The sequence below is a fragment of the Lactuca sativa genome, chromosome 9, assembly GCF_002870075.4.
Source record: "Lactuca sativa cultivar Salinas chromosome 9, Lsat_Salinas_v11, whole genome shotgun sequence".
Taxonomy (NCBI): Eukaryota; Viridiplantae; Streptophyta; class Magnoliopsida; order Asterales; family Asteraceae; genus Lactuca; species Lactuca sativa.
In genome coordinates, this window is record NC_056631.2 from 70,872,910 (window position 1) to 70,895,152 (window position 22,243).

At 32.0% G+C, this 22,243-nt stretch overlaps 1 protein-coding gene across 2 annotated transcripts; it reads right to left on the reverse strand.

Moving 5' to 3' along the window:
* Positions 1-13,286: 13,286 nt before the first annotated feature.
* On the reverse strand, positions 13,287-20,752 carry LOC111901682 (phosphoglucomutase, chloroplastic). 2 transcript variants are annotated; one of them, XM_023897565.3, is made up of 22 exons: positions 20,316-20,749; positions 20,165-20,230; positions 20,032-20,076; positions 19,840-19,932; positions 19,696-19,748; positions 19,377-19,428; positions 19,227-19,295; positions 19,032-19,100; positions 17,780-17,902; positions 17,656-17,708; positions 17,469-17,547; positions 16,704-16,768; positions 16,547-16,614; positions 15,901-16,019; positions 15,735-15,809; positions 15,531-15,646; positions 15,071-15,212; positions 14,888-14,969; positions 13,972-14,018; positions 13,816-13,893; positions 13,618-13,723; positions 13,287-13,540 (listed from the first exon to the last, which is right to left on the reverse strand). In XM_023897565.3, the coding sequence occupies exons 1-22, from the start codon at positions 20,535-20,537 to the stop codon at positions 13,473-13,475; spliced, it is 1,890 nt and encodes a 629-aa protein (XP_023753333.1). In that variant the 5' UTR covers positions 20,538-20,749; the 3' UTR covers positions 13,287-13,472. The 2 variants fall into 2 exon arrangements, with proteins under 2 accessions (XP_023753333.1, XP_042754546.1); XM_042898612.2 differs by lacking the exons at positions 13,287-13,540; positions 13,618-13,723 and having other exon boundaries at positions 13,816-13,901; positions 20,316-20,752.
* Positions 20,753-22,243: the final 1,491 nt, after the last annotated feature.

Below are 22,243 nucleotides of genomic sequence, written 5' to 3' on the forward strand. Positions count from 1 at the left end.
ATTAGTTTCTCAAAAACTCATAATATTTGCAGCAGAAGTCTTAAACATTTTGAACTTAATAACAAATTACAACCCATCAAGTATCCTCTTACAAGTAATGGAAAGAAAACACCAACCATAGAATAGTAAAAGAATAAACAACCTTTGTTGTCTTTGGATCCTCAATGAGAGGCTAGGAAGTTGATGAAGAATGTGGAACCTTCGAGATGCCAACAATGAACCAACTTGAAGAAATGCTAGTCACAACTCTTAAGCTCTAAGCCAAAACCAAAATTTGACTTAAAGAGAGCAAGTACCTTCTTCCAACACTTTGGAAGAACAATGAATGAGGGAGCGAGGAGAAGCTATGGTTTTTCTACCAAAAAATGAAGTATGAAAGCCTTCATAAAGCTAAATCATTACCCAAGAGTTCTTAACACTTTAAGCACTTCATACCCTAAATCCTATGTCTCTCATGCCTTTTAAGCCATGCTTACTTTCCCTTATCATATTCAAAAGACCATGTATTGTTTCCTAGAAACTAGCTCACCCTTTTTTGTATAAAAAGAGAGAAAAGTTTATAAAATTCTTATAACTCTTTATATGATATAAAATTTAACTTTTAGCAAAAAAAAAAAAAAAAAAAAAAAAAAAAAAAAAAAAAAAAGAGTCTTTCTAGTCCAAAATAATGTACTTGACTTATTAATTCATAACATATGAAATAATTTGTTACTTTTTATTGTAAAATAATTATTTTCATGAAATAAATATTTTTCCAATTCATTATGAGAGTTTATGATTATTTATTAAAATGAATTTCTAATAAATAATCAATTGTATCCATTTGTTGTTAGTGTGACCCTTAGTATCATGTGTTAATTAGCAATATCATTCTAATATGACTCTTGAGCATATTAGATCTTTCAATAACATCATAGATAAGCTATAGGTTGATTAATTAAACCATTCTAACTAATCTAGCAATTTCACCATTAAAAGCTCAAAGCTAAATCAAAGGGGAAATCTTTACCTCAAGAGTATAAGGATGTTAATAATTTTCATGCTCCTTCTCTAGCTTATCTAACCCCTTTCTTAGCCTCAAAATTGCCTCTTTGTAGCTCCTCCAATTTAGGGTGTTTTTGGTTCGAAATGAGGCTCTAACAGGTTTAAAACATGTGTTCTGATTGTGTGACCACGCCATGATGGGTCCTCACCATGACATAGTGACCATTTGACATCGGTCATTGGCAGCCCTCTTAATTCACTATGTCGTGGCGATCTATTTATCGTGTCATGGTAACTGGAGATCAACAAAGTGCATTTCTGATTCCATTCCATCTTTGGGGACAAACTTTCTTACAACCTTCTAACACTCATAACTTCTTTGTTTCTAACCTGTTTTCTATGATCTTTATATACACGCGAAGGTAGGAACATACTATAAAACTCTGTTAAGTCATTTCTCATACATTTCTTCTCTTTAACTTTCTCATCTAATCCTAATTTACTTAGACATATCTTGGCCATTTTAATGAAGTCACAACTTCATAAACCTTCTAATTCTCATAAATGACCATTTTTCCCTTTTAGTCAATATTTGACTAAAAGTCAACTCTATCTAAATTTCAAGTTCTTATATATATATATATATATATATATATATATATATATATATATATATATATATATATATATATATATATATATATATATATATATATATATATAGAGAGAGAGAGAGAGGTGGGTTCAATTGAGAAAATAAAAAAGGTTGAGAATGGGGGAATCATTCCCAGCCACTCATTTATATAAGCATAAAAAGACACGGTGACAAACTTGTAAATATGTTAATAACCTTCAATGTCAAATACGTAACTATAGAGATTTCGATAACAGTTCGTTCATCCTCAAAACTTCTCCTCCAACCTTCAACAATCATCCAAATTTCTTCAACTAAACCATCATCAATGTCATCCAGTGTTAATCAATCATCAATATTCGTAGATGGGAGGTTCGTCGTTCAAGACAAATTCGCAACCCAAATTCATCAATTTCATCGATTTGTTAAAGTTTGGAACTGGAATTTCTTAGATTCGCAAACGAAATCAGTTGGAATCGGAATTTCTTCGTTGTTCATGAAATTGGAATCGGAGTTCTTGACTCACAGTCACGGTCGACATTGAAGGACTCAGAATCGATACTCACAGGTTCCCAATCTGATTTTCGGAAAGCAAAATCAAAATGAGAAATCGATCAGACATAGGTGTCGCATCTGAAGTTGAAATCGGAAGTATATGATGATTTGGAATTGATAACTTAATGTTTTTAACATTTTTAAAATAGTTAACTTGTATGCACTCCAACTATTTGATGAAATGCATAAACTAAATTACCACGTTATATTCATATATGAATATGTTTTCTCGCTTGAATCAAGATATGATTATTAAAACAAAAAAACGAATATGCAAGTCTAGATGTTATTCATATGTGAATAACATATAAAAATTATATATATTTGTGAAAACACATTGTAATATTCATATGTGAATATACTGTGTAATATTCATAGGTGAATATATCATCTAATATTCACAAGTGAATATACTATGTATTATTCACATGTGATATACCATGTAATACTATGTAATATTCATATATGAAAATATTATCTAATATTCATAAGTGAATATATCATCTAATATTCACAAGTGAATATACTATGTAATATTCACAAGTGAATGAATCGTCTAATATTTAAATATGAATATATTATGTTTAGTATATGCTATATTCATATATGAATGATACTTAAAATGTAAAAAAAAAATTAATCATAGTTTTTATTCATAAGTGAATAACGAATGTACTGTAGAAAAAATTTGATTCATTTTTATTCACGTATGAATAACGATAGCTGAAAATATAAAAAAAATAAATTTTTTATTTTATTTTAAAACTATATCAATATGGATGTCTATTTGTAGAGAATAAAAAATCATGAATTTTGGTATATTTAAAATAATTTTTCGATAAAATTAGCTTCTTAAAAATTAAAAAAAACGAAAAAGACTATGTTTTTGTATATATTAAGGTAATGATTAGCATAGTTTAAGGAAATATGTTTTGTTGGAAAACACATGTCTATTCTTTTCCCATTTCCGCTGGGACGATGGAGGCTTTTGCGGCAAAAATAAATGAGTGGCTGAGAATGATTCCCCCATTGTCAACCTTTTTTTTCTCAATTGAATTGAACTCTCTCCTATATATATATATATATATATATATATATATATATATATATATATATATATATATATATATATATATATATATATATATATATTAGCCATATTTTCTACATCTTGAGTTCTAGTGAGTAGGATACTTTGTGTGAAATTATACATGTAACCGCTATTTGAGAACTCATAAATAAATAATACTTTCCTCCTTCCTATAGATGTAAGTCTCTTTGGCCAAACTATGTAAATTCTATATCTTTGTGTGCTTTTGGTTTCGTGTTCTATCCGCTTTACTTCCTAACAAGTTGTATTAGAGTTTGGCAAATGGTATCAGATCTGTTCTGATTCTTAACAAGTTTTGTCTTATTTTATAACACAATCATCTTTTTTTCAATTTATTAGTCTTCTTATCCACGATCTCTTTAGTCTCTTCAATCAACTTAGTGTCATTGTTGAGTTGTATCTCCATTAGTGGCATTAGATAAACTTTTCTCCCAGGAATTTCCTGAAATACCACTATTGAAAAGTATTATAGATTTCGTCTAACCAAACATTTCAAACTAATAGATGGCCTAATATAACATGCATTAAAGTTTGTGCTTTATAAACCTTACAACCCCTCTACAAGGAAAGACCTTAGGTAATGCATGACCCTCCATATTACACCATATGGGTCAGTTTGACAATTTCACATGACTCCTTTTTCAGTTTTGGGTGAATAACATTTGTTCTCCTATAACCTTGAGCTTTTTCCAAAATTTGTTGTACTTGACTTTAGTCATGTGGTCGTTTTGCTTCCCACATTTAACCAACATGTTGGTTATCTGTATTTCCACCCACAAAAAAAATCATAAGGTTATATCTTAATAGTCAATGATAACTATTATTGTATGATAACTCTACTGGACTTAGTGTAGGGGAACAAAGAAATTATAATGTTGTTCTTCAAATATGAATCTATAGGGTCGCACACCTAATAATATTAAAGGAAAATATAAGTAATAAATATTATATTGTATAAACTTTATTATTTAACAACTTAAAATAGGTTGGTATGTTTATTTCTGATCTTGTATTAATGCATGTGTGTTATTATTTAATAGAATATCAAGAGTGATTGAAGAAAATGTAAATAGAATATCCCCGGACAACCCGATGTTGCCCGTAAAAGAAGAATAGTGAATGTTGCCCTACCAACACCAAGGCTGAGTACCAGTGTCAGTAAGTTTCCAAGTAATCCAATCATAAAAGAAAATAGATAATGATGTCGTACCAACATTGAGGTGGGGGTACCAGTGTGAGTAAGTTTCTGAGTAATCCAACATAAAAGAAAAATAGTCTTCCACAAACTTCATGACATTAATTCCTCTAAGTGAGCCGTCATAACCATACTAAATAATGACAATTTCGTCTGTCTTGGCGTTAGTGAACGCCGACTGAAAAATAGAATAAGGTTATAGTCACCCTAGACCGATGTAGTCTAACTGTAGCGAACAGCTCAGGTATGGGGTGTCATCCCTGTATAGATCTATACACAAAACCCCACTCTCCTTCCAAGAGACACTAATTATAAATACAGGCTACGATCGAACACTTAATAAGTGTCAACCGACAAAAACTCAGTAGATCCTTAATCGAATTTACGCGAAGATAAACGTATAAAACTCATTCCAGGCCCAACGAACCATATAAGTGAGCCACTAGGGCATTGCTAAACATGTGAGTCATTTCAAAACCTAATATGAATGAGATTGTATAACATGGGCCAAAAATATATGTAAAAGGACAAATAAGGCTCATTTCACATGTAAGGTATTTATAGGCCCAAATAGCACGCAAATAATATACAAAACTTATCAAACATATAAATGGGCCACTAAGGCCGAATAACCTAGAAAATGATCAAAATTAATCCGTTTGTTAGTTTATTGTTGGTTTTGGTTCAAGTATTCACTAAAATAGCATAAAAGGCCAACTTTTTTATAAAAATGACGTTCTTGGCCCATTAAGCCAAAAATTTACAATTAAGGCCCAATTTTTGTGAAAATAGTACTTTAGTCCCCATTTTGTTCAAAACTAGTGTTTATGACTAGTTTGTGGTAAAAATAACATTTTAAACCCATTTTTGTCAAAAATATCATTTTTGGCTTGATTTTTGTGAAAATACACATTTTTCTGGTTTTTGACTTTTCTAACCTAGTTGTTGGAAAATTTGTAGAAAAATCATCGTAAGTCGAAATTTGGATCCGTAAATTCTGGAAGTTCGGAAATTTTGTCTACTTTGTTCACAATTTTTTTCATAATTTTTAATGGCCTCTAACAAGTGTGAAATTGTTCACCTTCACAGGTTGGTCCGAAATTATTTCAAATCTGATAGGCAGTTTTGTAAAATTCGCCACAAATTGTAGGAAAAATCGTATGAAAACGTGAGAGTAGTCATTTTAAAGGTATAAACCTGAACTTTTTTCATGTAAAACAGTTTTGAAAAATATTATCATTAAGGTGATCAAAACAGTCCGAGATTGGACCAAAACGTTTCTGTGAAGAGCTGATTTATGAGTCTAGTTTATAGATCTTTGAACACAACACTCATTTTTGCTATTTTAAGTGTATAAATCCCAGATCTACAAGTTTACATGTATTATATGTGATAACACATACTTTTCTCAAGGTTTTCATGTAGATCCAAGTGATAAACTTAATATTCTTATCATATTTTTAGATTTATGAAGTAAATAGCACATAATCAACAAATAAGTTATGAAAAACACACATATTCATGCATATACACATACATCTACATAAAGAAACTTGTATTCTCCCCCAAAACCAAGTAAAAATCGAAAATATGGGGGGTACGAACTCACATTGAGGTGTGGAAGTCGGTTTTGATGAAGAGATAAGAGGAAATGATGTTGTTTTTCGGCCTAGCTTGTTTCTTGAGGAGATCTTCAAAGATGATATGATTCTAGGGGCATGAACAAGAGATGGATGATGTTTGATGAAAGATCTTAGCATAAAGATGAAGTTTAACATCTTAATCATGAAGTAACTTACCAAGTTAGGATCTTTGATGAGGAACTCTTGAACATAGTAGCATACTCACGAAATTTTTGGAGTAAAAGATGGAAGAAACTCTTGAAGATTTGAGAGGAAATGGAGTGTAAAGATGAAGTTGGAATGAATCATTGTGTGGGAGGGGGAGAGTTTTAAGTGGAGGAGAGAGATTGAAGTGATTTTTGCATGGAAGACCACCATGCAAACATGAGGTGTATTATGCACATAATTCCTCATTTCTTCCTTTTTTTGTTTAATTGCATAATAGGCCGAGAATTAGGCTCAAAAGAGATAAGGATAAAATGATTTTGGGCCCACTATTGGCTTTGCTCGAATTTATGAAGCCCAAAATTATTTTCGGCCCATTGGGCCCTTATGAGGGGTTGACGGCCCAATAGAAGTCCAATAGGTATTTTACGGCCCATTAGGACTAATGGAATCATTTATGGCCCAATAAGGCCCATTAGGGCTAATGGAATCATTTATGGCCCAGTAAGGCCCATTAGGCATAAGAGAGCCCTTTTAGGTCCACATGGCCCAAAATGCTAAAGTTTTACAAGTTTAGGTTCAATTAGAGCCCAATTAGAGTTTCTAGGCCCAAGATAGTCAAGTTGAAGGTTTATTGGTCCATTAGGCCCAATAAGAGAATCCTAGTTCATATTAAACTTGAATCGGAATATTTTAGGGTTCTCAACCATAATTAACTATAAGAGATGTATTGTATAAGATTTTGAGCTTTACTGAAGAATGTTGATTAAGTTTGTTGTCATTGAATGAGCATAGGCTACACTATAAAAATTAGGGTTACAAGTATCACGGTAGAGGATGTTTACATGAGACTAGAATTTCTTAGCTAAAAAGCTAGTTGTGACAGATGTGACACATGCCACATTAATTGAAGATCTTCTCTCAATAAAACATGTTTATTTTCAAGGTGCATCTCACCAAAAGGTCACACATGCCATCCTTTTAACTACTTTATGGGGAATTTTGAAAGCTAGGAATGATCTTGTCTTTAAAAAATTTCACTCCTCTCCGATAAAGGTTCTTGAAGACTTAAAAGCATTGGCTTTCTTGTGGGTTAAAAATAGAGGGTTTGGATCTCATTTGAACTGGGAATCTTAGTGTATTTTCCCTTTGGTTGCCATGTAATTTGGTTTTTTTTATGTACTTTATTTGCTCTATTTTGCTTCTAGCTTCTTGCTAGAAGTTTTATATAAAATTTTATCGTTAAAAAAAATTAACTAAGAGATTTGGAAATTTTATGGTGTAAAAATTGTTAAGTTTATAATATTAAATACAAAACTTCCAAGTATACGATTACAATTATGAGTCCTCATTATGATCATGTTAATTTATGTCTACAACTACGAATTATTAGGAAGCTCAACCATCTTAAAATATGTTGCATCTCTTATAACGTATCACCAAAAATGTCAATCGAAAACAATGTATACTTCTATTTGTAAACAATAATAAATAAAAATAAACATGAAAACAAATGAAGTTGCTGGTTGGGAATATGTTGATGACGACACTCGTGGATTGTGTGGAGGGATGTAACTAGGAATAAAACATACTTTTCACTTTTTTTCTTTTTATACCATCATACTTTCAAATTCTCACTTTTTATAGCAAGGCACTCTATGTTTTTTTATAACAACCTACTTTCTTTTTTGTATATCATATTGGACAATCTATTTGTTCTAGGAAATGAATCGTATACATGTCACATGGCTCTTTACTACACCAATACTTTGCCACATAGCATCTTCTCTTAAATTCTACCTTCTAATTCAAGATTACCAAATCATTTGCTTTCTATTTGTCGCTCTTCTAGAAGTTTTAAGTAGTTTCCAACTAATTAAGCAAAATTTGGGTGGGAATTTCCCTACATAAGCTTTGGGTTATGTGTTTAACCAACATATGTTTTCTAAAATTAGCAATTTGGATAAGGGTCGACATAATGTACACCATGGCACCAACAATGAAATGAAAAGCTTAATAATAACTCATTCTTCAATGTATAATTTGATGTTATATTTGATGGACATATTGGTGCCTCACAGGTTTTTGGAACCATATTATTCAATAGGCTCTTAAATTGTTAACCATATGTTTAACTTTATTGTGTTTTAATCACCTTTAATGTTATGTGGTTTACTTTATGTTATTTGAAGCCCTTGAATCTTTTACCTGTATGAATGTTTTTGGATGTATCATTGATTGTTGGGTTGTTTGGTTCTATGTTTAGAGAGGTGATATAGCTAGCTGGATTGATAAAGAAAACCTAAACTAAAGCATGTATTTCTTGGAAAAAATAACTAGAACTTGTATTTCATTAATACAAAGTACAATTCATTCTAAAGATTTTTTTTACTCAATAAGATTTTCATACAACCTATTATTTGTAATATGAGTGGTAATAATTTACTCATTATTTGCAATGTTTTTATATGATCCATTAGAGCATTGGGTATGGGCAACATGTTATAACACCATTTTGGTGCCACCTCACACGCCACATCACTCATGGTGTTATAACACCAAGTGAGGAAATTGTCACTATGTTAAGAGCATGTTATAACATCCACTAATTTCCATATCACTGTTTTTTTTCGAGTTTTTATATTAAAACAAATATATCTTAAATAAAACATAATATTTTAAAAATAAAAATAACATAGCATTTAAATTACACATAACATCTAAATTTATTAAAAATTTTAAAAAAATACATTACAAGACAAAAAAATACATACTTTATTTTTCCTAAACAACGTTATTCATCATCGTTACCGTCAAAGATATAATCCGTCAACTCCTCTCGAATTTGTCTATGTTTATTTGTGTGTTGAATGACAACGACTCTATGCAAATATTTTATTGTTCCTCGTTAAAATTGAACGTGTCTGGACTCTGTTGGGATATAGTGTGCAATATTTCATCCTTTATCTTGTACTACCATGGTATGCATAATGATACATGTATGCATGATATATCGTAGAGTTTCTAGGTCCAATGTCCGTGCCGCATGTTCAACTATGTGTCACTTCGCATTTAGATCTCCAAAAGCACGTTTCATATCCTTACGTGTTCCTTCTTGTCTTCTCTTGAATAATTTATCTTTTTCTTCAATCGGGTGTCAGAATGCCTTCACGATTGTGGAATACGCAAGATATATTCCATCCATAAGGTAATACCCAAATTTATATTCATTTTCATTCACTGTGAAAGTAGCATCTGGGGCCTTTCCTGACAAAAGATCGTCGAATATTGGAGATTGATCAAGAAAGTTGACGTCGTTGTTGGAACCCACAACCCCGAAAAATGCATGTCAAGTTCATAAATCTTGGGAAGCAATAACCTCTAAAACCAACAAAGACGATCCATGATGACCACTTGCATACTATCATTTCCATGCTACTGGACAATTTTTCCATTTCCAGTGTGTGCAATCAATGCTTCCAAACATACCTGGAAAACCATGCATTTCTTCATGTGTTACATAAAGTTCTTGTTGTCATGCAACGAAGGTTTCCGCAAATATACAATATTTCAACAACACCTTTTCACAATCTATACAAACTTTCCCTTACAGTTCTTTCGGGCATTCTCATATAATCGTCCATGGTGCTAGGTGACTCCCCCATAGTCATCAAATGAATGGCTGCAACACATTTGTGTAACGTTGTGAATCATCGACTATCTCTAGCATCATATCTCAACTGGAAAAATGTATAACATATATTAATTATGTTTTAAAAATATAATACATTAGTATTAAAAGTGTAGTAAATTTGTATTTATTTTGTATAAAAATATAGTAAAGATGTATTAAAATTACAGAAACGATACCGGCTTTCCAAGGCATTGGCGATCTGTAGGAACACATTCCTACTCAGATGAAATCATCTTTTGAACTCTTTCAACCCGTATACACAATTATTCGCAAAGTATCGCGATATACACATAGTAATCGTGATATAGACATGTGTGTCCTTCCTCGCGATTTCTATTTAACATCACACGTCTTGTTAGTAGAGGGGTTGGGTCTGCTATCGTAGCTCGTTGGTGCAATACTGATACATGGTAGGGATGAATATATCGTCACTATCATCGTCAAACGAAGAAAGGATCTATAGTCTTTTTTTAAAAAGTTTTGAAATTATAGAAAATATAAAGAAATAGGGGAATCGTGTGGATTGAAAATGGTAGATATTATGTATTTATAGGTAAAAAATTAATTAATTATTTTTTTTTATATTTCTTCAAACCCCGATGGTACAAAAAACGAATAGCCCATTGGATTTTCTATTTCATCTCGTCGTTGTTATGACCGGAAGCCCCATAACACCCCCTTAACGAGAAAGGAGATGGTGTAGCTGGTGCAACGTTTTGGATGATGTGGCAGGCATAACACCCCTACAACGAGCTCGTACCACATCCTCATAATTTCATGATGGAAGAGATAGATAGTAAACTTTTGGATATGATTCTGTTTTTTCTATATTTTAATTCTTTTTTATGTGCTTGGTTTCGTTGGGCAGGTTATATATATTTTTATTTATCTTTCTCAAACATTAATTCCAAGGGTACTCATTTACTCAAGTTATGTGAGTTTAATTTTATCATATATTTGTATATACCTCATTGTTGCTTAATTTAATAGAAAAAATATATATATCAAACAAATCAAGATATTAATTTAAGGTATTGTTAATTAGTTAAGTCAGTCTGTTAGTGTATTTCGCTCTTTCTCGGTTAGTTAGGACATGTTTGGCATGGAGCGTTTGGAAGCGTTTACGAACTTCTAGCTTTTGACAAACGCTCTAGTTTAAACAAAAAATTTCGTCTAACAATACAAACATTTAGCTTTTAGTCTAAACAAAACGTTCCAAAGTTCCGTTTGTCCTTTTATGTAATTTTACATATTTCAAAAGCTTACAGTACATTTCGTCAAACATTCATATAACAAAATAAAAATTACAACTTTCAGCTACTAGTTACCCGCTACTAACTAATAGCTATTTTTGTCAAACACACATTTTGTCAATTTAAGAGAAAATCATAATATTCATTATAGTTTGTATTTCATCTAAATTAAAAGAAAAAATAATTTGAGTAAACTACACGATTCGTCCCTCGTCCAAGTGTCAAATTGTTCGTTTAGTCTCTATTTTCAAAAATTAACTCGGACGGTCTCTTATATCGTTAAAAATTGCACGTTTCGCCCCTTAAATCGTTTACCATACATAAAATGTCTATTTTGACCTTATTCTTTTATTTTTTTTTTATTTTTTTTTAGATTGTTATTATTATTAATTATAATTTTAAAGAAGTCATTAAATAATTGGGCCCCACCCTCTTATATGTTTCTTCTTCTTTTCTTTCATAAACCACCACCCCACCACCCACCTGCATCACCGTCGGTGCTCCACCACTACCACATCCCCGTTGTTTCGCAACCAATAAAGGCACCATCTGTCGTTGTCTCCCTCTTTCTCACCCATTCCCGACAGGAATCCAAAACCCTAGCCAACCAACGACGTCTCCGACCTTCCTTTCCTGCCTCCTTCACCCCAGAACATCGACGATACTACCTTCAACCTCCTTCACCTATATCATCACTAAACACCGCCTCATCTGCAAAGTAATCGTCGCATCCAAGCCTTTATACGCTAGGGTTTCGTCATATTTACACCGCCAACTCTGTCGGCTAGGGTTTGGATCTTACCGGTAACGGGTTTGTTAAAACCACATGAACTAACCGTCTATCTCCATTGGATCTGTTGGGTTACCATCAGATACGTTGGGTTGTACATTAGTGAAGATGGATTTAGGTAAAGAAAATGAAGCCACCTCCGACAACCACCACTTGGAGTGACGATGGTGAGGTGGCGATGGCAGATCTATCTCTGTCTCTCTTGCTCTCTTTATCTGTATTGCATCGGTAAACACAAAAAAGGTGTGTTTGTGTTCCTCTGCTCCACCTGGTGTTCCTATAGACCTAGCGGTCGACGGTAGTGGCTTAAGGACTAACCGGGAAGAAGAACGAGGGAAGAAAGGGTAGTCGACGGTGTTTCTGAGAAAAAAGAGACAGTGGTCCGATGGTGTTGCGCGGTGGTCCGACGGTAGAAAATGAACTGATGAAGATAAATTTATGATGAATGATTGAACGGTGTCAGTGTGGTTAGTGTAGATGATAAGTGTTTGTAGTGGTGGGCCTTTTTTGTTTTTCTTTATTTTTTTTATTTTTCTTTTATATTTTTATTAACAAACAAATCAAAAATTTATCAAAAAAGAAAGAGAAATTGTAAAATAGTCATTTTATGTTCGTCAGTGACCGTCCGAACCAAGCGACCGTCCGAGTGAGAAACAAACATTTACAGGGACAGTCCGAGATAATTTTTGAAAATAGAAACTAAACAAACAATTTAACATTTGAACAAAAGACGAATCGTGTAATTTACTCAAATAATTTTTTATCATTATCTTGTAAATATGTTTTTTTATGGGTTTTTTTTTCAGATGTGTCGATTCTGGGCCACTTAATCATGATATTGGACTGTACTCCATACATAGATACGTCACTAATACTTTTATACATGGAGTGCTTATAACTTATAGGTTCATTATCTGCCACTTTATAATACAACTTTTTATGTTACAATTTGTCAATTTTAACCTTTCTTTTGTTTTGGATTGTTTCTGGCTTTAATGACCCTCGACGTAATTGCACACGTGCTATCACAGAATACAATAAACCCTTAATTGATTACTTAACATCCAATATTGTGTGTTTGCAAATTTAATGATTAATGATCATATTTTTTTGATTATTTATGTTATTTTAAAATCAATGATACACACCCCCTAATTATCATTGTTATTTAGTTTGAATTTTGTGATAAAAACTATATTATTGATTTATAATTAATTCGACATATTTAGATTTTACAAAAAAAAAAAAAAAAAAAAATTGAAACAGCTATGCACGTGACTAGATGAATGAATGAAAATTATGTGAAGCTAACACCTTACACCTACAACTGTTTAATCTTTTACTTTGAATCTTTATTGTCTACTTCTGTAGATCTTACTGGGCATCCAACTCATGTGGCATAAATACAATAATAATCATGAATGAAAAAGTGGGAAAATCACCTTTCATAGTGCAACTCACTAGACAACTTATGTAATCACTGTAGGCTTTTCCCTTCCAGTGAACTCCTTTAGCTTTGACACAGTCAATGCCAGATCTGACAAGACAACAAAATAATTTTTTTTTTTTTTTTGAACTAAATAAATTAATATTAATAATAAAACAAAAACCAACCTATCAATGGTTTCAATGCCACCTGAGCATCCAAGTCATGTTTTGAGACATCAGGTTCGAACTGTTCTATGTAGATTCTCACAGTCGCACCTGCTGAACCGGTTCCCTGTAATTTTTATTAAAAAAAATTATTTTTATTCTATCGAAATTAATCGATCGATTTATTTAAAAATAAATTAAATAAATGTGTATGTGTACCGATAAACGAAATATGATTCTTGACCCATCTGTGAAGACAAATCGGATGCCTTGCTTTGAAGCTATACTCCCATCTACCTAGTAAACTTTCAAAACCTTTTTCAGTAACTTTTTTATTTTTAATTAAATTTAAGAAAGTTAATAAATAAAACTTACAGGGTCTGTATAAGTGAAGTCATCAGCAAGTTCAAGTGTATAATCTCCTGCAATCGTTTTTTTTTTTAATTTATAATATTGCGTTGCAGTAAATAAAAGTATGAATTCAAAAATTAAGTGAGAAAAGAAGAAAAAAATAAATTACAGATTTCGTCCCTGTGGTGTAATGGTTTTTTCAGTTTTGGTCCAAGAATTAACGTTTTGAGAAAATAAATAAATCAGCTTTACTCGGGGATTAAAAATGTAATTTGGTCTTTTCCATAAATTGTTGAGTAAATTACGAAAGAGGTTCGTCTACTTCCTGATATTTGCCTGTTTAGTTCCAAAATGAAACTTTTTCAGTTTTAGTCCTTATGACTTTTGTCCTTACATCAAGGTGGACCAAATATCAATATAAAACCTTGAAATAAGAATCAGAATAGAAATTGGACTTAACACAGTAAAAATCAGAAAGTACAGGGACCATTTTTTGTAATTTACTCACTCGTTTTTAGTAAATTGCAATGATGGACCCTTTAATTTCTGATTATCACCATGTTTAGTCCAAATCTTAAACTTTTTTCAACTTTAGTCCTTATTTCATGGTTTTATGTCAATTCTGGTCCCGGGACTTTGGTCCTAACTTCAATATAAAAAAAACAGAAAGCACAGGGACCATTTTTGTAATTTACTCACTCATTTTTAGTAAATTGCAATGATGGTCCTTTACTTTCTGATTTTCACAATGTTTAGTCCAAAACTGAAACTTTTTTCAACTTTAGTCCTTATTTCAAGGTTTTATGTCGATTCTGGTCCTGTGACTTTGGTCCAGATTTCAATGTAAAAAAACAGAAAGTACAGGGACCATTTGTGTAATTTACTCTAAACTTTTTATAAATTATTGAGCTGATACTGAGTTACTGACACTGTAACTCACCATACTTGTCTCCTTGTTTGCTTTTAGAAATCAAATCTCTAAGATGATTGATCATTTCATTGGCTCCTTCAGATTCGCATTCCTGGGGCCCACCAGTGAACATTAAAATATCAGTAAAGTAAAAATAAATTTAACTAATTAAATAATAGTGAATTTATTTATTTATAATTAAAAGGTGATTACTTCATAATCATATCTAGAGAAGTAGTTCCTTCCATAAGTGGCCCAATGTTCCTTTACAATGTCGGAAACAGAGACTAATTTTTCTCCTTCTTTCTTGCTTTTGTTTCTGTATGCTATTATAGAAAGCCAAGCTAACACAGCCCTGAAGTCATCCCAAAACAACTTTACAATATATACAACTTTGGTCCCTGAGTTTAGATTTTCTTTTCTTTTCTCCTTATTTGGATGTTTCATAACAATTTTGGTCCCTGAGTTTAGATTTTCTTTTGTTTTGCTCCTTATTTGGATGTTTCATAACAATTTTGGTCCCTGGATCATTAAATCTAACTACCTAGCTAATTTTTTTTTTCAAAAATTACCGTTTTGCCCATGGACAAAGACTGGAAACTAAATTTGGTCTCTATGGTATTGTAGTGTTTTTTCAGCTTCAGTCCAAGGGCAAAATGGTCAATTTACATACCATATACCATCTTTCTCACGTATGTGATCGGATCCTGTTCCAAAACTTTCTTCCCCACAAATTGACAAAGTTCCAGCATCCATTAAGTTCCCAAAAAATTTCCAACCAGTTGGAACCTGGAACAAAACTTTTCAAGCTTTTATAAAAAATAAAAAAATTTCAAGAGCTTAAAATACAAAAAGATTATAATTTATAATTTATAACCTCGAAGAAAGGGAGATTAAGTTTCTCAGCCACTCGATCAAGAGCACCACTTGTTGGCATAGAGCGTGCTAAACCCTATAAAAATTACAAAGCTGAAGTCGGTTTTTTTATGTAAATAAAATAGTTGAATAACTTTTTATAAAAAAATAAAATTAAAAAATTAGACCTTTGGGCCAGTTTGAAAATATGGAATGGATGCTTGTGCATTGGCTGCAATAATAGCGACGGAATCTGAAGGGGTCACGAAGAACTGTCTACCAAGAATCATGTTTCTATCACCATCTCCTGGAAAAATCATTGGATTTATAAATTTTAAGGATTTAGTTTTTGAAGAAAATGTTGGGAATATAAGGTTTATCATATTTAAAAATTGGTAAAAATAAATCACAAAAGAATAACCAAAATGAGAGACCTTTTGAACAAATATCACAATATAACCACCCATTTCGCAAAATCAACTTCATGAAATTACTTTATTTTTGCATTATGTCATTTCAAAATAAAAAAAAAATAAAAAGAAAAAAAAAAGTGAAGCTATTTGTAGTGCAAAATGGGTGATGTCATTTTAAGAAAAAATGACATCATTTGGAAGAAAAAAAAAAGGAATCAAGATTTTTGTAGTGGGGAACATTCATATGCAGAAAAAGGAATTTTGCAAAGTGGGTGGTTATTTTCGAATAAATATTCAAAATGTGGTCATTTTGTTAACTCACACCTCCCATTTTAGTCATTTTTTGTGATTAAACCTTTCAAAAACCACAAGGAAAATTTAAAAAAAAAATAACATAAAAATAGAAAAATCATCTGTCAACCATCACTTGCAGCTCCAAAATCAGGTCCATTGTCACTATACATAATCTTGACCAAGTCCTCCGCATACCTTTTATAAAAATAAAGACATTTAACAATTCTTCATATTCAAAATTCAAAATAAATAAATAAAACAGATTATAATCTGTGAATTCTTACGTTAGATTTGGATCAGGGTGCCCATGCCCGAAATCTTCTAGAGGCACTCCATTACAAATTGAATCCTGAAAAAAAATTATAAAGTAGTTACTTGAGTAGCAAGTTATCTATATTCTATGCAAGAAATAGGGAAAACTCTATAAAAGTCCTTATGTTTTGTTCTTATAATCAATTTAGTCCTTATATGTTTTTTTTATTCAATTAAGTCCCAAAAACCGAGAACTGTATTCAAATTGAACCTTTTACCCAGCCTACAGGTCATCCCACTTTTAAAAACTACATTTTTGGCCCAGAATTTACACTTTTGGATCAGATTTCAAAATTTTGTTTCGATTTCATCCTAAATTTAGTTTTTTACATTTTTTTTTTTTTTAAAAATTCAAATATGTTTTGTTTGTTGTATAGAATCATTATAAAAAAAAAAAAAAAAAAAAAAAAAAAAAAAAAAAAAAAACATATTTCTCACATAAAAACCTTTTTTTTCTATATAATTTTTAAAGAAAAACGTTTTTATAGGTAAAATACTTATATAAACACCTCTTTTTAAAACATTTTTTATAAAAATATTATTTTATTTTAAATACCTATTTATAAAAGCATAGTTATGTGAAAATGTGTGAAATACACTTACGTAAAATACGTTATTATACACATATATACCTTAAAAACTTTTATAAAATAGGTATTTATCAATTATGAGGCCAAAACATAAGGACTTTTATGGACTTTTATTATTTATTACACATTGATTGATGATAAACATACCAAAGTAGCTCCCAGTTTATCTACAAAAATTGGCTTTGCATAAGCACCTGTAACTGCATGCATTGCATCAAATGTCAACCTGACAAAAGCAAGGTTTATAGATATGAATAAATAAATAAATAAATAAACTATATTAATAAATTGGTAATCATGAATCATGATTCATGAACACTGTGTGTGTTTATACCTGAAGTCTGATCGTGAAACAAGACTTTTGATCAGTGAAAAATCGAAGACATCCTGAATTGAAAAGACAAATAAATGATTTACCAAATTTAATATATTAAATATTTATTATTATTATCTTTTACCTCCATTAGTTCCAAATAATCAGAAACAGGGTCTACTATTTCAACACTAAAGTTGCCATATTTTGTAACTCCAACACTTGAAAGATCAACATCTGGAATATCTGCCAACTTTATTTCAGATATCTGCAGGAATTGTGAAATTTTAAAATAATAAATAAATAAATAGTTGGAGAAATATAAGAGAAGTGATTTCTTGAGGGACTAATATAGTTAAAAGTTAAAAAGCAAGAGTTAATTTATCGTAATTTTTTTAAACTAAAAAAAGTCATCGCAATGGGGGACTATAAATAAGTCAATGAATATGAAACCAAAAATGAAAAACTTATAGTCTAAAATCATGTACAAACTTTAAACTACATGCTGGCAAAAAACCACATTTTTAGTCCCTAAATATAGCTGATTTTTCTATTTTGGTCAGAAAATGTTTTCTTTTTTTGCAATTTTCGTCCTTATTTGAGGTTTTCGTAACGTTTTTGGTCCCTCCTCCAACTAAAAGGACTATAATTTTGGGACCAAAATTGCAAGAAAGAACCAGCTGTAATCAGTCATTTTACTTGGATCTTGGAACATGGACCAAAAACGTTACAAGAACCTCAAATAAGGACCAAAATTGGAAGAGAAAACTTTTTGGGACCAAAAACTATTTTGCTCTTATTGATGAAAAAATGTTTGTGAAAACACACTTCTAAACTAATACGATTGTTCTTATAGTTCATAATTAATTACATCCATACTCACCAATGAGAAATGCAAAAAGTTCCACACTGTGTTGCCCAGTAAAAAGTTGCAGTTTCCTCTTTTTTATCAATATAAAGTTAGTACTTTGCTCATAGTAAAGGTAGTTGCTACTTGCTACTGATTTTGATAAGGTTGATTCCTCCTTTTTGTCACTATTTAAGAATATATATATATATATATATATATATATATATATATGACATGTTCCTATAGTTGAATACATCAACAAACTATGAACATATAAAGTAAAGATCAATATGATTACAACTTTAGCTATTCTCCTGTGTACTTTACAAAACTCTTCAAAAAAACCAAGTATTATTTCTAGCAAAGCCATAAGAGCAGCAAGATTAACAGTTAAGAACAATCAGTCTCATCAACCCTAAGAAATTTAATGTTGAGAAGAATGTCAGTGCCAAGAATACTAATGTGTTCAGATATACAAATCATAAACAAGGAGCAATTGTATAGTATGCACAAATGAAGATACAGATAAAGAGAAGAGAGAACATACAGAAAGTGTGTTTCCATATATCATGTCAGTTATGGACTCAGGAGCAGGCTGCCCACTGCTGTAATTGAACTGTGAAAAAACAACAACAAATTTAAACATCAATTATCTTCAACAAAATATATGGATTAAACCATGGATTTCAATAGTGATGAGAAAAATTACAGAAGCCCATGATGTAAAGAACTATATGTTCACCTTGATGCCCCAGTCATACTCAGGCCCACCAGGATTATGGCTTGCACTCATTATAAAACCACCATTTGCCTGCAAAATGAAATGGCATATTATGATGGTGTTCTTCAATGAGTTCCCATTTTACGGGTGAAGATATGAATGGACACTTGCCTTTCTCTTCCTTATGATAGCAGATACAGCAGGTGTTGACAAAATACCTTCCCTTGAATGACAGGATTATTATAAGGTCATGATCCAGCAATGATAATTGAAAAAATACAAAGGTATATGACAAAATGATTACATTGTAACTGTAATGAATTGAAACATTTTAAAGATGCAATTACACATATGTTTAGACATGCATAGTTAATGCTACTAACACATATAAGAAATAAAGTCTTCCAAATGTTGCAAGTAGAAGTTTTCCAGTTGAAATTTTCAACTCTTGTGATAATATAATAAAAGATTGAAGTATCAAAAGACTCACTTGCCAACCAATATTTTACCAACTCCATTCCCAGCAGCAATTTTAATAATCAACTGCATTTAGAATCCATTCATTGTTTAGAAAATTCAAAAGGCAGCCACAATGCAGTTCATGAAGTATATAAACTGTGAAAAAAGAACTTACTTGTGCAGCTTCTTTGTTGAAATAACGACCATCGCCTCCTAATACTAGCAGAGCATTCTTATAATCCTCAGGTGGCAAAGAATTGAACAATGCCTAAATGGAAACATATAATCGAATATACATTACAAACTAAGTCTGGAAAAACCCTAACACATAGATCAATTCACAACTTTAGACCGAGTAAATTCATACCTGAATCCAGTTTGCAAGGTAATTCTCTTGCATAAACACTTTAACCTTATCAAATTCAAAATTAAACGTCAGTCCATGTCGAAAATGAACTAATCAACAGAACTATTAAGATCAAAGCGGAAAAGAATTCGACCTTCTTCCGAAGACCACTGGTTCCAGTTTTCTGGCCTTCGATCGGCTTCGTAGTAATTGTATTAACCTGTTGATCAAAAAATTGAAGAAAAAAAGACATAGAGTACGCCTGAATTAAATGCCACATATACTTACATAGCGAATTATCATACCTTCAGATCGTGAGACTCGGTGAATGTTGTAGAAGAAGAGGCTTTTATTACGGAATATTCATGTCGATTGGTTGGAGGGAGTCTAGCGGAGAAGAGTAGTGAGGACGACGGAGAAGATAATTTGAGAAAAGAGAAAGAGGCGGCATTGGTGGTAGCGGTGGTGAGTCGGTGGAGTGACGGAAGAGAACAAAAGGAGGTTCCTAGTCCGGCGGACATCGCCATTGCTCCTGTAAGCTTTGGAGGAGTGTGGAGTGTGGAGGAAATGGTGGAGAGAAATGGAGGGAGTGGCGGAGATCGACGGCGACGGGAGAGTTGGGATTTGAAAATCTAATGCCTGCCACATGTTCGACGAAAGGCTTATCGAGTGTCCACTTGGTGTTATGTGTCGTTGCGTGATAGGCAGGGTTGCTTTTTGCTGGCGCCGAGATGGCGAGATCACGGATTGGAACTTTGGAGTTTGGACCCTTTCTTTCTTCACGTGAGTAGCATGCTTGTGTTAAACTTTTGCAGAAATACTCGGGATTATGTTTTGTATAACTGAAAATTGTTATATTTTAGTCTAAAAAAAAGTTTGGATTAAGAGAGGTTCAAATTTTTTATTTTGCAGCGAGTTTGTTTTAATTTATTTTGAATTTTTTATAAAAACAAACTTGCTTCTTATTATTTAATTTTATAGTTTTTTTTATTACATCAATTAAGCAAAAATAAATGAGTAGCCGCTCCAAACATGAAACGACCTATAATGTTGTAGCTAATCAGCAACTAAGGAAATCTAATAACAAAAAAGTTAGATTCTTCACTAATCATAATAACACTGAATGACTATCAAATAAGGATTAGTCAGTCAAGACACTCGGAAGGCATGATCATTTCGGTATATAATTTTCTAAATTTCAACAATCAGGCGAACGTGTCTATCTTAGACACCGCACCCGTAAGTAGATCAATCAGTATAATAATTAGGATTAATGATTAATCTAATAAACATGTTTATAATAACGACAATGGGTATATTTCATATCAAGTTATACTTAAGCGAAAGTGTAACTTACACGATTGACGAAATCCAAATATCCACGAGCAGAACTTTGACACTTTCTTTCTTATATCCTTTCGAAACCTCCAGAGCTTCGCTAACGATACTACAAAACGAGAAGTCGGATCACGAAGGAAAGAAATACTCGAGGGAGAGAGAGAGGGGGGGGGGGAGAGAGAGACAGAGAAACTCTTTTCGAAAGAGAATGGGAAAGGAATGGAAGAGTCTTGAGCCTTTATTTATAGGTTGGAATATGGAAAAGCGCATTTTGCTTTTTGATAGGGTACGTCGAGCCCTCTGACGAGTCTGGTCTTCTTGCTTGCACGCAAGCCTCAGTTTTCGTGTATGCAACCTCAAATGCAGATGACATGTGCATTAAATGAGGCGCGTTGGACCTTTAAAGGCACCCCACGCTTTTGATAGGCACCCAGCACTTCTGGAATTCGTCAAAACTTCAAAAAATCGTAACTTTCTCATACAAACTATGTTTTCAACATTATTTGTATCCACACATTCGTTTTGACGACTACTATAACTTTCATATTGATCATTTTGGATAAAACGCAATGTATTTTCACTTTCATTTTTATAAACAATGGTTTATATCTTTTTATCTCGAAAAGTGAAAATGAGGTGTTACACTTACACAATCCCTGTTTGTTGTAGTTCTGGCTTTCTTGATGATTGTTAAGACGTTGTTGCAAGCGCCTAACAAATAATAAATACGTATAAAAATATTACTTAATTTCCCTAAGGGGTAGTGCATGAAAGCAGGATTGAATCCACAAGGACACGCCCTAAGGTCTATGCCTTCTTGCGTAAGGCACGCACTAGTCTGACAGTAAATTAAATGAGAGGGGTGATGATTCAAATTAATATTAAACGAGAAATT

Coding starts and splice junctions, on each gene's coding strand:
- LOC111901682 (XM_023897565.3), bottom strand. CDS start 20,537: ATGGCGATGTCCGCCGGACTAGGAACCTCCTTTTGTTCTCTTCCGTCA. Junction 17,903..19,031: donor TATATGGAAACACACTTTCT/GTATGTTCTCTC, acceptor CAATTCCTGCAG/ATATCTGAAATAAAGTTGGC. Junction 13,724..13,815: donor GAATCATATTTCGTTTATCG/GTACACATACAC, acceptor TAAAAATTACAG/GGAACCGGTTCAGCAGGTGC.